Source organism: Carettochelys insculpta, chromosome 19, assembly GCF_033958435.1.
Source record: "Carettochelys insculpta isolate YL-2023 chromosome 19, ASM3395843v1, whole genome shotgun sequence".
Lineage (NCBI taxonomy): Eukaryota > Metazoa > Chordata > Testudines > Carettochelyidae > Carettochelys > Carettochelys insculpta.
Genome location: NC_134155.1, coordinates 7270132 through 7282682, shown reverse-complemented (window position 1 = coordinate 7282682; position 12551 = coordinate 7270132). Strand labels below are relative to the sequence as shown.

The 12551-nt window shown below is 36.4% G+C and overlaps 1 protein-coding gene across 9 annotated transcripts in view; it reads left to right on the top strand.

The window, feature by feature from the left end:
- Positions 1–12551, top strand: part of BCAS3 (BCAS3 microtubule associated cell migration factor) — a 548857-nt gene that overhangs the window by 121050 nt on the left and 415256 nt on the right. For all 9 annotated transcript variants that reach the window (XM_075013784.1, XM_075013782.1, XM_075013780.1 and 6 more), the window contains exon 12: positions 6573–6743. In XM_075013784.1, the coding sequence (XP_074869885.1) occupies positions 6573–6743 (171 nt within the window). The remainder of the gene's footprint in view (positions 1–6572; positions 6744–12551) is intronic.

Below are 12551 nucleotides of genomic sequence, written 5' to 3'. Positions count from 1 at the left end.
CAAAAGGAGTTGTTATAGAAGCATCCTGAGAATAGGATGGATGTGGAAGGTCATCAATTAGGAATTATATAGGAAGATGCAGCCAGAAGAGAACCTACTGCAGAAGGTTGTACAATGGACATTACAGCTATATTTGCAGAACGAATGACAAGTGAAAAATCAAGACCCTGGTATTTGGCAGAGTGGATGGTTTGAATAGGAGAGGCAGACCCCACAGAGATTGGGTAGATGATATAGTAGGTTGGTGCGGAGCTAGTCTACAGAAACTAAGCCACTCCACACTGGACAGGGAAAGGTGGAAGGAAATAGTGAGAGAGTCATCAGACGCCAACGGGCGCTGAGCCCATGGTTGTTGATGATGACAATGATGATGATTGCAGGGAATAGTGGAAATCTTCAGTTACATGCAAATGCCATGATGCTCTTGTCAGTTGTTAGGGTGCTTGGTTATCTGTGGCCCCATTGTGTAAATAAGAGTGGGGGAGATTGAAGAACACTTAAATACGGTATATTGGTGGTGGTTAGGCCTGCATTTAAATGAGGCATCAATGTGTAATGTAGAGTTGTAGTATGCCCTGCTGGCAAGCCAGAGTGGGATTGGTGTGGGATTGGGAAGAGTGGAGACAATCTTCTGGGGCAGGAGATTTTGGCCCAGGTGACTTAAGACCGTGTTCATCATCCTTCCTATTCTGTCCCCTCTTTTTTCTGTAGTAGATGGGGAGCTGCTGCTCCTCACTTTTGCCCCCTTCTTTACTTCATGCTACGTGGGTTGATAAAATCACAGGCAGAACCTGGGTTCAGGCTATGGGGCTTATTTCACCCACAGCAGTTGTCACTAGGCAGCACAAGCTGCGGATCCTGGCTCTTGCCTGTTGCTGACACTGGAGTAGCCCTGCATGTCCTGTCTTTCACTAATATGATGGATTTCCGAGAGTACCAGGGGCTGGTTACATCCCCAGTTATGGGGCTTGAAGGTGCATTTTTCATGTGTTAGGAAACTGGCAAATAGCTGTGTGGATTTTTTTCACATTTTATTTGGCATCCAGGAGGTTTGGGTTTTGGAACTTTAAATTACAATTCTCGTAACTATGCTGGGTTCCAGTGCAGTTGGTGGGTTAGAAGTCATCTTCAATTGGACCCTAAAGCCTAATGGGTGGCTTGGACGCAAGTCCTGAGGACTAATGAGCCATAATGATAGGGGTGTGCCTCTGCTGTTGCAACATTTAGCGCTTCTCATTTATTCTGTCTCTGCCAAGGAAGAAGGGAGGAGATTGGGAGTGTGGTATCCAGTCAGAATTCCTTGGTTGGTCTGAGTGTATATACAGAAGGCATGGCGTTCACATTAGCTTTCCAGATAGAACCTCAAGGTCTATTGGTGCCAGTTCAGATCACTTGAACGTATGTGTGGGAATCATTGGGTGTGATATTCCAGTTTGCTGTTCATAATATTGTAACCTCCTTGTTGAACCATATCATTTCGTTATTTCAATGTCCAAATTGATGGACAGTAAATATTTTCAATCTGAAATGTTGATAGTCAGGAGGCTTCTTTATTGTTAGTTGACCAGGGTCCAGCTGATTAGTACCAACCCGATACAAATATATGCCCCAGTTTTGCAATACGTATGTATGTGCAGAACTTACATCAATAGTCCGAGTGAAGCCATTGGCATTACTTAAGTGAATGAAGGCATGTACATGTGTAAGCATTTGCTGGGTTGGTGTTTGATTGTGATTTTGCTTTTTCTTAACAAATGTTTAACTTCTCTGAATCTGTTAGAAAGTGTGGAGGTATCCAACAAAGTTAATAACTTGAGACTGGTTAAGTCAAATTGTATGTTTGTGTCATAGTGAGCAAAATATCGTGTCCTGGCAAATATATGTTACGATTATCTGTTGCCTTTTGCCCTTCCCATTACCTCACCATCAACCTTACTGCTTGTTCAAGTAAGCTTTCTTTTACAGGCCTCAGCTTCGATTATACCTTATCTGTATAAAACAGTTTAGGATTCATCCCTTTCATCAGTGGAGGTGTTGGCTACTTTGAAAGTGGATGTCCTGTTTTTATTTCCCACTCTGTCACTTTTGAATTCAGAGTGGGCCCATAAAAGTACTTGTTTTCTTGAATGACTTGAAATTTTAACCTTTCTTGGGTCTTGAGTCCAATTTTTAATTGAGGGAAGTGGAGGAACCTTTACACAGAGAAGGAAGATATTTTGCAAAGAAGTAGTGGCATTGGGACCCAATCTGAGCACTCCCACTTTGACATCCTCAGAGAAAACATTCAGGAGCTGCGCAAGATGTTTGCTGTAATGACATTTGATATGTTAACTTGAAAATTGCCTTGATAGCTAACAGCTTTTTTCTTCCTAATATGGTTCAATGAGTTTATCATATGAAGAAGGCCTCTAGTTTAATAAACAAATTCAACCAGTTATCCTTAAATCCTCTCCCTGGCAGTGCTAGAGCTACCGTGGTTAACGTTTAGTGCCAAGTTCAAAATCACAGTCACATTAGGAGACATGGACTCCTGATGCCAAAGGGTTAACCTCTCTCTTTTTAGCCTGACAATATTGAAGAAAATCACAATGTTATGGCTCTTGTATTTGATGATCTTTATTTTAGAAGTCTAGAAGAATAGAGTTTTGAACAGAGTAAAGTATTCACTAATCCCATTTGAGGGAATTGACAAAAATTTCCTTTTCTGCTGTTGCTGACTTTGCCATGTATCATATTGCCTCATTGGTCTTATTTTCATTTCTGTTCATTTTTTGGAGATTCTTACTATCGTGATCTGCCTCAGAACACAGAGATAAAGATAATTTTGGTAGCTTCACTGAATGCAGTACCCCAGCAAAAGAAAATTAGCACATTTTAAAATTCTGATAACTCAGTAGAGTGGATCAGCAAAGTTATTAATGTTCACAAAGAAGATAATTGCTTTGTGTGTTATCCTTCATGTCCCTAGGATCTCTCCACTGCCAGTAAAGTCAATGAAATGGGGCTGAAGGTAGTAGCATCTTCCAGGAATGAAGCTTATTATTATTGAGTGATATTAGTGATTGGTGAATTTCCAGGGGTTGAGTTTAACTACACATCCAGATGTGAAGCTGCTTATCTGCAGTGTTCATGTTTTGAGGGGGCATGACACATTTTTCCATCCCCTCCTTTGACTTTTTCCCATTTATCTGAAGAGAGACCCAGCTTTTTGTTAACCATTGTGTGTTCAGAAGGCAATCAGCCAGGCCAGCTTGTTCTCTAGTCTGTTTTAGAGGTGTCCAGATATGCCTTCTGTCTCCTAATTCAATCTTCCTCTTCATATCTCATGAGGCCATTTTAGCACATATGGTTATCATCATTGCTGGAGAAGGGAGATGCCAAAATTTCATATCAGAACTTCGTTGAAAGTTTTTGGTTCAAGTTTGGATTTAAAATTGGTTGAATCAAAGAAATTGTTCATTTTTTCAAACCATATTTTCAATTTAATTATTGGTTACCAGTGTATCAGTAGAAACTTTAGTTCTTTCAAATATTCCAGCTTCTCTTTTCAGAGAAACAGTTAAACTTTTAAACTTTTAATTTTTAGGTCTATTGACTTGTTGGGAGAAATAACAATACATCATTTTATCACTAAAGTGACATAAAACCTTTTAAAACTAAAAAATTCAACAATAATTGGATGATGCATTTTAATTTTCTCAGTTAATTAAAAGATGTGGTCTTTTTTAGATTAGTCAGTGGATAAGTGCCTACATTTTAATTTAAGTGGTCTGTTTGTATTTGAATTAAGGTGAACAGGGTTTTTTTCGTCTAGTTTAATTGCAGAAAGTTTGAGGTTTTGCATGTAAATATTGTGCAGCTTGTTTACAAGAAAACATTGAATGAAATGGTGGATTTAATTTTTAAGAAAATGTGTTCACTCACTACCAATTCCAATCAACAGTGAAAGAAGTTGAAAAGTGTGAACTCCTAAATTTATTTAAATTTAAAACGTTTTTTGATGGTCTGCCTAATATCTAACATCAAATTATAAACTAGTTTTCTTGCCACCTAATAACTGCTTTAGTTGATTCTTTCTTGGTGTCTCTTAATCCCAAGGTGGCAAAGTGATTTAGCAAAAACTGCATCTGTTTTCTCTTGTTACCTGATAACTTCTTAATGAGTACTAACAGCTAATGTGAGAGCAAGGCCATTAGCACTAATGGATAGGGAGGACAGCTGATATGGCATGGGAAAGGTTAAAGATTACCAGGGAAGTTTTTTTGCAAAGATACACATAGCACAAGGGAATAAGTACCATAATGGTTTTGCACTGATATTTATGTACTTAATGGACTGGGCCAAATCTTTGTACACCTATTATTTTTCAGAAGTCTTGCCATCACAGTCTGTTATAACATATGACAGTAGTTCAGTTTGTTAGATAAACATGCCACATTTGTTTCATGGAAAGATTAAATAGCGTGCTTGTCACTATATAATCTAAGTTGGTATAATATTGCAATTACTTTCTTAAACGAGGCTCTTTCTAACCTGGTCTTGGCCACATAATCTTTCTGTGTATTTTACAGCTTCTGTAATGCTTATATTTTCCGGCTGTATAAAATACCAGTGCATTAGAGTATGCTCTTAATTACAAATGTATGACACATCAGCACTGGTCAGTTTTTTTTTTTTTTTTCTCCTGAAGGCCTGTGTGTTGTGATACAGTAGCATGGTATTAACTTTTAGGTCTTTGCCTTCAGAAACCATTGTTTGTTTGTTGTTGCATATTATTTTTCATCTTCTGGACGAAACACTACCTGTTAAAATTTGTTTTGTCTTACTAATTGGTATGAAAAGAGAAGATTAGCAAATATATCCTGCTGTTTGCTTCTTAAGATATTAAAACCAAAAGACATTCTGTTGCTAAAGGCATGGCTCAATTTTAAGTGGTATCATCTCCATTAGCATTAATGGGGTAAGTACATCAACGGAGGCATCTCAGAGGTTAATCAGGCTTCCTGGCTAGATATTGCCATCAATACAGTGTGGCGCCTAATTCTGTTGGTCCTTCAGAGGCTTTCCTGACAGCACACTAACAGACTTTGTGTAAGTCGTTTCCTATGAATTATTAAAACAAACGTTTGGCTGCTAATTGATGAACACTAATGTGTTTTCTAATCACTGCAGTTTGAGTTTTTAGCACTAAACAAAGCAGTTACAATTGATTTGTGGCTTAGTTTTGGTTTCAGTTTGCAATCTGTATTTTTTTTTCCACTTTTCAATTTAGCAGGCAGCTTTGCTTGTCATTTTAGTTAAGAATGTGTTTGTTACAATGTCATTGTGTGCTGAACTCCAATTATATAGTCCCTGGGTCCAAGAAAAGACATTTCAGAGATGTAGCTTTTTTAACTTATCTTTTCCAAACTGCTCTGTTCCTCACACACCTGCAGGTAAAGAATATGTGAAGTATAAATCCCTGGTGCAAAGCCAATGAGAAGAGCTGTCTCATCTTACAGACTAACAGATTTTTTGGGGCATAAGCTTTCATGGGCAAAGACTCACTTTGTCAGATGCATCTAGATGCAAAGCTTACACTTTCAAAACAATGTCTGGGAACCATGAATAGTAAGTCCTGTTACTGGTAGTGGGATTTCTTGCTGGAAATTCTCCTTCCCACCTCTTTGAAGATGTGGCCTTTTAATGTTACTGGTTTTGCCTCTTTTATTCAAATAGCATGAGAATTCCAAAAAGAGAATTCTTGAGCAATACCTCTTTTATATGCATCAGTGAGCGCTACTCTTCCTGTCTTACTCATCTGGGTACCATTGCCTTCAATAGGTCTGTTAATGTCTGAGTAAGTCAAGCAATATTTAGTCCAAGTCCGTGTTCTTCTGTGTAGTGGAAATGGGTGATGGGGGGGATCACTCAGTTCTCTCTGAGGAAGCTGGCATTGGCAACATATCAGATAGGAAGACAGGATACTGGGCTAGATGGACCTTTGATCTGACCCAGTATGGCCATTCTTATGTACTGAATGTGTAATGCTTTATTCGTCTCACTGCAGCTGCAACATACATTTGATTTTGGAGGTGACATATCATGTGAAATGAAGGACAAGATTTGTATGTTTTTGTAGTTCATGATCATGGAGGATCATAGTCATATGATAATAGAAATGTGGTGTGTGTACTCATATTGTACTTTTATAAGTGGATTCTAAGCACCTATCCCCTTTTATTGCAATACCAAAGTCTGGTAATAACATTCTAGGGAATACTTCTTTCTAATGAAGCCCCTGGGTAAAATATGTGAAATTGTTTTATTTTCCAAGGAAAACTAGTTCACCAGATAGATACAACTCTACTGATAGGTTGCTAAACCTTTTAAATAGCATATTATCCCATGTGGCATCCCATTCAATTAGTATGTCAGTTACAAAAAACATTTAGTTTTGTTTAGTGTGTTTTCAATACATGGTGATAAGCTATCTAGTCAACCACATTCTTTGTTCTGAGCGAGAAAGTTCAGTGTTGATCTGAAAAAAACAGCCCTAATACTGTATTTATTGGTTCTCTTTCTTTTTATAGACAATAAAGACTGGACTTACAATGGTTGGAAAAGTGGTCACACAGCTGACAGGGACATTGCCTTCAGGAGCCACTGAAGAAGAGATTGTAGCTCATAGCAATACGCGCCGAAGTCCTCTGGTGCCCGGGATCATTACTGTCATTGATACTGAGACAGTTGGAGAAGGGCAGGTAATATAACTTGCAATAAATAAATAAATAAAGCAGAAGTGCCTTAAGTATCACAAGGTTTTTGAATTAAAAATGCATTTTGTACTTTTCCATTTCCAAATGAAAACTGTAACCCTGATTTTTATAACGTCAAGCAAATTTACAGATGTACATTGTTATGGCATAAGAAGTGTTATTTGGGACTGAATTTAAACCAGCATGTGTGTAACCTGTAATGCTCGTTTACATGACATTTTGACAACATCAAGTGTGAAGTGTTGCATTCTGTCCCTTTAACACTTGATTTATGTTGACCAGTTGTATGTGTGTATGGTCAGATTACATTTAGTAATACATAATGTAGCAGGAAATTTTGACTGTGCTCTAGAAATGTGGTGGATTGTTTGCGATGGTGTAAAATAGTAATAATTATGAGGCCATGGTTAGGTAGGCACATGGATAATTTGGGTACAAAGTTTGAGATTACCCAACTTTTCAAAGCAAAAGTTTGATAGTCCTAGCCTCCTCTTTAATATTGTTTTTGACAAAATAATTAATTTAAAGAATACCATTGTACCCTGTAAGATTATCTGTTGAAAAACTGATGTTAACCATTTACAACAGAAAGTGATGTTCCAATTAAGTTTCTTTATGAAATAAAGTTGTCAAAGGTTTCTTACTGATTTGCATCTATTAATAATTTCTTTAATAAGGGCCTGATCCTAGTGTCTCTACTCATGCAAGACCTTGAACAGATTTAATTACTTACAACTGTTCTGCAAATTGGTGTATTATAAAACAGAAAAAACAACCCCCCCAACCCTCATTTCTTCCTGTTTCTCCCAACCCCACTATTGTTCAGGATGCACCAAGTACAGATTTATTATCTTGGTAAGATTTTTTTGAAAGGACTAATGTTATGTGTGATTCCTAACTCATGGTAAAATATTTTCCTCTACAGGTTTATAATATACTGTCTGATATTTCAGCATTAGCAAAAATTAATGTAAAGATAATTAACTCCATGTAGTGTTGTCAGTAATTTGATATTGAAGTCTCCTCTCTTTTAAAACAAAACCCGTAGAAAATAGAAAATAGCACATTTTATTTGATTTTTTACAAGAATCTATTAGTAAAATAACACCACTGGCCTGTTGGGATTCTTTTTTGTTTCCTGGAAAACCTTCTGTTGCCTTTTCTTAGAATACCAGAAAAAAAGAGAAATTCTGCTTCATAAATTTCTCATGAAGCCTTGTTTAATGCAGTCATTATATCTGCTGCTCTTGTCTGTGCATTGACTATTCTGCATAAGCTCAGAAATAAAATGATTTATCCTAGGTTTTTAAGTCGTCTTGTTGATTTAGAGGTTTTTATGAACTTGTCCTCTGACCTTACAAGTAGCAGGGAATAATCAAACCAAAAGGACATTGTGCAAAAGTAGTTGTAAAAATGATAACAGTTGCCTTGCCCAAATAATACTGCAATATCATAAATAAGGCATTATTGGTAGTGAACATTTTTTGTCTTAATTCCCTGAAGTAACAGGCTTTAAGGAATACACTGTCCTGAGATCATTTGAATCCTGAAATAACTTTATGGTGTTTGTATTTTTGTGACCTGTCATATGAAAACCCTGTTGGGGCTCATAATTCATTTTCAGTGTGGTGGTTGGGTGTCAGAAGTTTCAGCATTATTTTTTTCTCTAATAAGGGGAAAATAACCTTTCTTTTATGGTGCTGTGGTGCTTTTTGTTTTTCTGTTTTTGGTTTTGTTTTATTTTTGGCCACTAAAGGCCTTTTTATAACATCAGGGAAGAGTCTAACTCCATCAGTGAGGAAGTTTGATAAGCAAAAACTTAGGAGATATTTTTAATTTTTCATGTGGCTTAGAAAAGTATGTTGTTGTACAATGTTGTCCCTGTTAGGGTACTAAGGGTGTATGGTTTACAGCTGTCACTCTTTTGGGTCATTGCCAGATGCTTGTGCCCCTCCCCAACCTCCACTTTGTTTCCCCCTTCAGTTAGTTGAACTAGCATATTTTATGCATTGATCCAGTCTTAAACATGGCAGGTTCAAATTCTGATGGCTGCATGAGTTGACTAATTCCAGAGTGGGAGCCGGTAGGAATAAGTGTCATTTGATGAGATATTGGGAGTGTTTCTTTTTCTCTCAAGCTGATGGGACCAGGTATGTCCATGGGAGGTGACAGATTACAGCTTAGATGACATAGGATTCATTTGCACTAGATCAACGAGCAATGGATAGTTTATCACATAATTAATTCAGGCTCAAGTTCATTCACACTTCAGCACATCCTTGGCTTGAAATACCTGAAGAGTATCTCACTGAAGTAAACAGGAGACTGCTCAAATCCTTAAACGTACTAAAGATATTGGTACAATAGAGAACAATACCTTACCTGCCTTGTCTCTCTCATATTGTGGGACTGACATGGCTACAACTGTATTGCATGGTTAATCAGTTTGCTCAGTTCTTCCTAGATGCCTGTCTGAGCTGGGTAGATCCTTCCTTGTTTTATTAAGTGTTTGGTAGGAATTGACCCTGTCAAGGCAAATTGATTTGTCTTGGTGGGTTTCACCCCACCTTCACACCTGCCCCAATCTCCAAACCTCTGCTGGGTTCACCCAGGTAGAATGGAGAGTAGTTGAGCCAGACAGTCAATGTGGGTCTAATGGAGTAGATGGATGGAATTTTGTGAATGGATGGATGGAATAATATTGTTCTACGTTTCCAGATCACATCCCTTTTCTACTTTTATCTACACTTTCAAGACTGAGCTCCTGGCAATGATTAAGTGGATGGGCACAGGACGCAGTTTCCAGATCTAGACTCAGATGGGGAAATGAATGACAAAGTAACATGGAGGCGTCATTGGGTAGAATCCCTGATTCCTCCCAGGTGGAAAGGGAAAGATGAGGATTTGTGGTTTGAGTTATTATATCTCTGTTGACTTGTGTTGGATGTGCTCAAGTGGTAGCTTGGGTCTTCCTGAGTCTCATGGAAAACAACGGGAAATTCCTGAGTCCAGATAAATTTGTATTTTGGATTGAGTTGAGCCTTTCCAGACGCTGTAGCAAAGCCATTTAATGCTGGGATCTGTGCATTTTGTGTATGGGTATGTAGCAAGGCCGTGTGTGGCTCTTATTGGGATAGTCAGAAATAATAGCAGATTTGGAGGCAAGTTTCAGAGACATGAAGGGGAGTCAGGTGCCCAGCTTCCAATAACTTTCACTTGGGCACCTATTTGCCCTTTGTGAATTTGCAAATCTCCTTAATTAACCATGTACCACTAACCCCACCTCTGACAAAGAACTTGATGCATTGTACTATACAATATAATGGAATGAAAACAATTACCGTATAATAAAAATAATGAAATGACATCTGTAAGAGGGAGAGATGTAAAAATAAATGATGGGTCCAGTTTAAAAAGTGGAACAAAAAGCATTAGAAAGGCAGATGATAGGTATAAGATCAACAGTGGTTCTCCTGGAAACCTTTTTGAAAGGGAAAGATGTTGGTAAACGTTGATTTAAAAAAAAAAAAATATCACTGGGAAACTAGTTCAATACCATGTAGCCTCCAACAACTTCTTGACTGTGGTTTTGATAGTATAAACCTTTAATTTTGTGTGTGTTTGTGTTTGTGTTTGTGTGTGCATGAAAACTTATGTTGCAGAATTAGTTTTAAGGAGAATGTATTGAACATAGGCAAGAAGTGTTAGAAAATTAAATTGACATTAATCTCTCTTTTTAAAAATCAACTTACCCCTTTTCGGTAGCCAGTGTAATGAATGCAAGATAGTACTTGGTGCATTTATGAGATATATTAGCCTAATATTGCTTAATTTGAAACATTATTAGCTTTATGCAGAAATATATACACGTTTGAATGCCTAAGAAATCTTTGTATTTAACCACACAGAGATGTAATGTTGTAAATCTCTGGGGAAAGTATTTTTAGAAAATCTTATTAATGTAGCTATATTAGTGCAATTTCACCTGTGGCAGTTGTTTACGTGCTAGTTCCTTCTTTTAAAAACAGTGTTACTTTGAGAAAGTTTGAACTGTAGTGTTATTAAAAGAAAAGTGTGGAAATATTGAATTATTTGGTTATTTAGATTATATTTTAAAACTGAATAAAAATAATTATCAAGAATCCCAAATAACTTTGTGGTCAACCAAAATATGTTACCATGGTTCATGTGCTTGTTTAAACTTCGCTTTAATGAAGTGTTACCAAACTTTTCAGTTAACTGCAGTGGCTCTTTATTTGGATCTGTTAATTAGTTCAAATGGATAAAAACGATCCTATACAGATGTCCTCTTTTTTTCTCTAATTGGAATTAAATACATAAACCTTTAGTGGTTTGCGTTTTATAGAAAAATTATTTTCTTTTGACCTTTGATTCTTTATTCTTAATTAATTCATCAGCTAGGCCACCCACATTTAGTCCCCAATAATGACCTTTTTCAAAAGCCTGAAGTTTTGTGACTATATATAAATCTGTTAAACATCTAACATGTTTCTTAATGTTTTTGATAGAATGATGGGATTAATAATATCTCATGGTTGTTACTCATTGATCATTCAAAACACATGAAAATATTTGAGGAAAAAATTCTAATGTTAACTTCTAAGAATTAGAAGGTAGAGAATATGTTGGTCTTTTTATGTTTTAAAATGTGATTTGTGTTTTTTTCCTGTTCCCTATTAAATTTTTATTGCATTAAAGAGGAATTCTCAAGGAAAAAAAAAAGCAGACTGCTGCAGTTCCATAAGTTTACTTACATTTAGTAAGGAGTTGATAACAATTGAACCAAATAAAGATGCTTATCAAATAGTAAGAATCATTGTGAAACCCTATGATAAAACAAAAGGCTTAAAGAATAGAGGGTATTCACTAGTTAAACTTTAACGGCATATGCAAGTCCATTGGGTATTAATGCAAATACTTTTACTTACAACAAAATACAATGTTTACAATGGTTAATTTGATAGTCTAACACTCATTACATACTTCACTTCATATTGAGAAGTATTAGAAAAAAGTGTGTGTGTGTGTGTGTGTGTGTAAATAAAATATACCAACAGGATTCCCTCTAAGCATAATACTGTCTGCCTTACTTTTATTAAAGGGGATCTGTTTTTTGTCAAGAAGACATTTTTGTCTCAGATAAATGATTCAGGCTGAGCGCAAGGCTGTTTTGAGTTTATGCTGGATTCTATTAAAAGGAGTGCAGTAGTTAATGCTGCAGATTTATCACTTTTAGCCCTTTTTTACTGAAGTTTGACCTTAGCTATAATGTGTTTTTTCGTTTGCACATACATCTTAAGAGCTAAAGCTGACAATGCACTCACTGACTTTAGCTATTTAAATCCACTGAGACTTTAATGAAGATATTTCTGTATGTACAGTAGTTCTAGAGGATTTTATTCATATTTTTGTTGCTAAATTGATTAGTTTGATTTTTATGATGATGGGATCATTCTTTCTTAATTGTGTTATGAATAAGACTGACTTAATTAAATTTGTGTCCATTTTTATTTGTGTTACTTTCATATTTTGTTTAAAAGCATGTCTCTACTGGGGTAAGTCTTGTAATTTACCTTTAAAGATTAAAATAATTAATGTCATAGTTGTCAATGGTTTCTGTTCAGTAACATGGAAAGGTACTCGAAGTAAAAACCAAGGCAAGCAATAAAAAGGCTTTTGCTTAAACTATCTCTTGCCCTCAAAACAAATGCTGTATTATAATAGCAAATGTAATGATCCTTTAGGTTTTCTGTTTTTCTCTGTTTAAAAAGA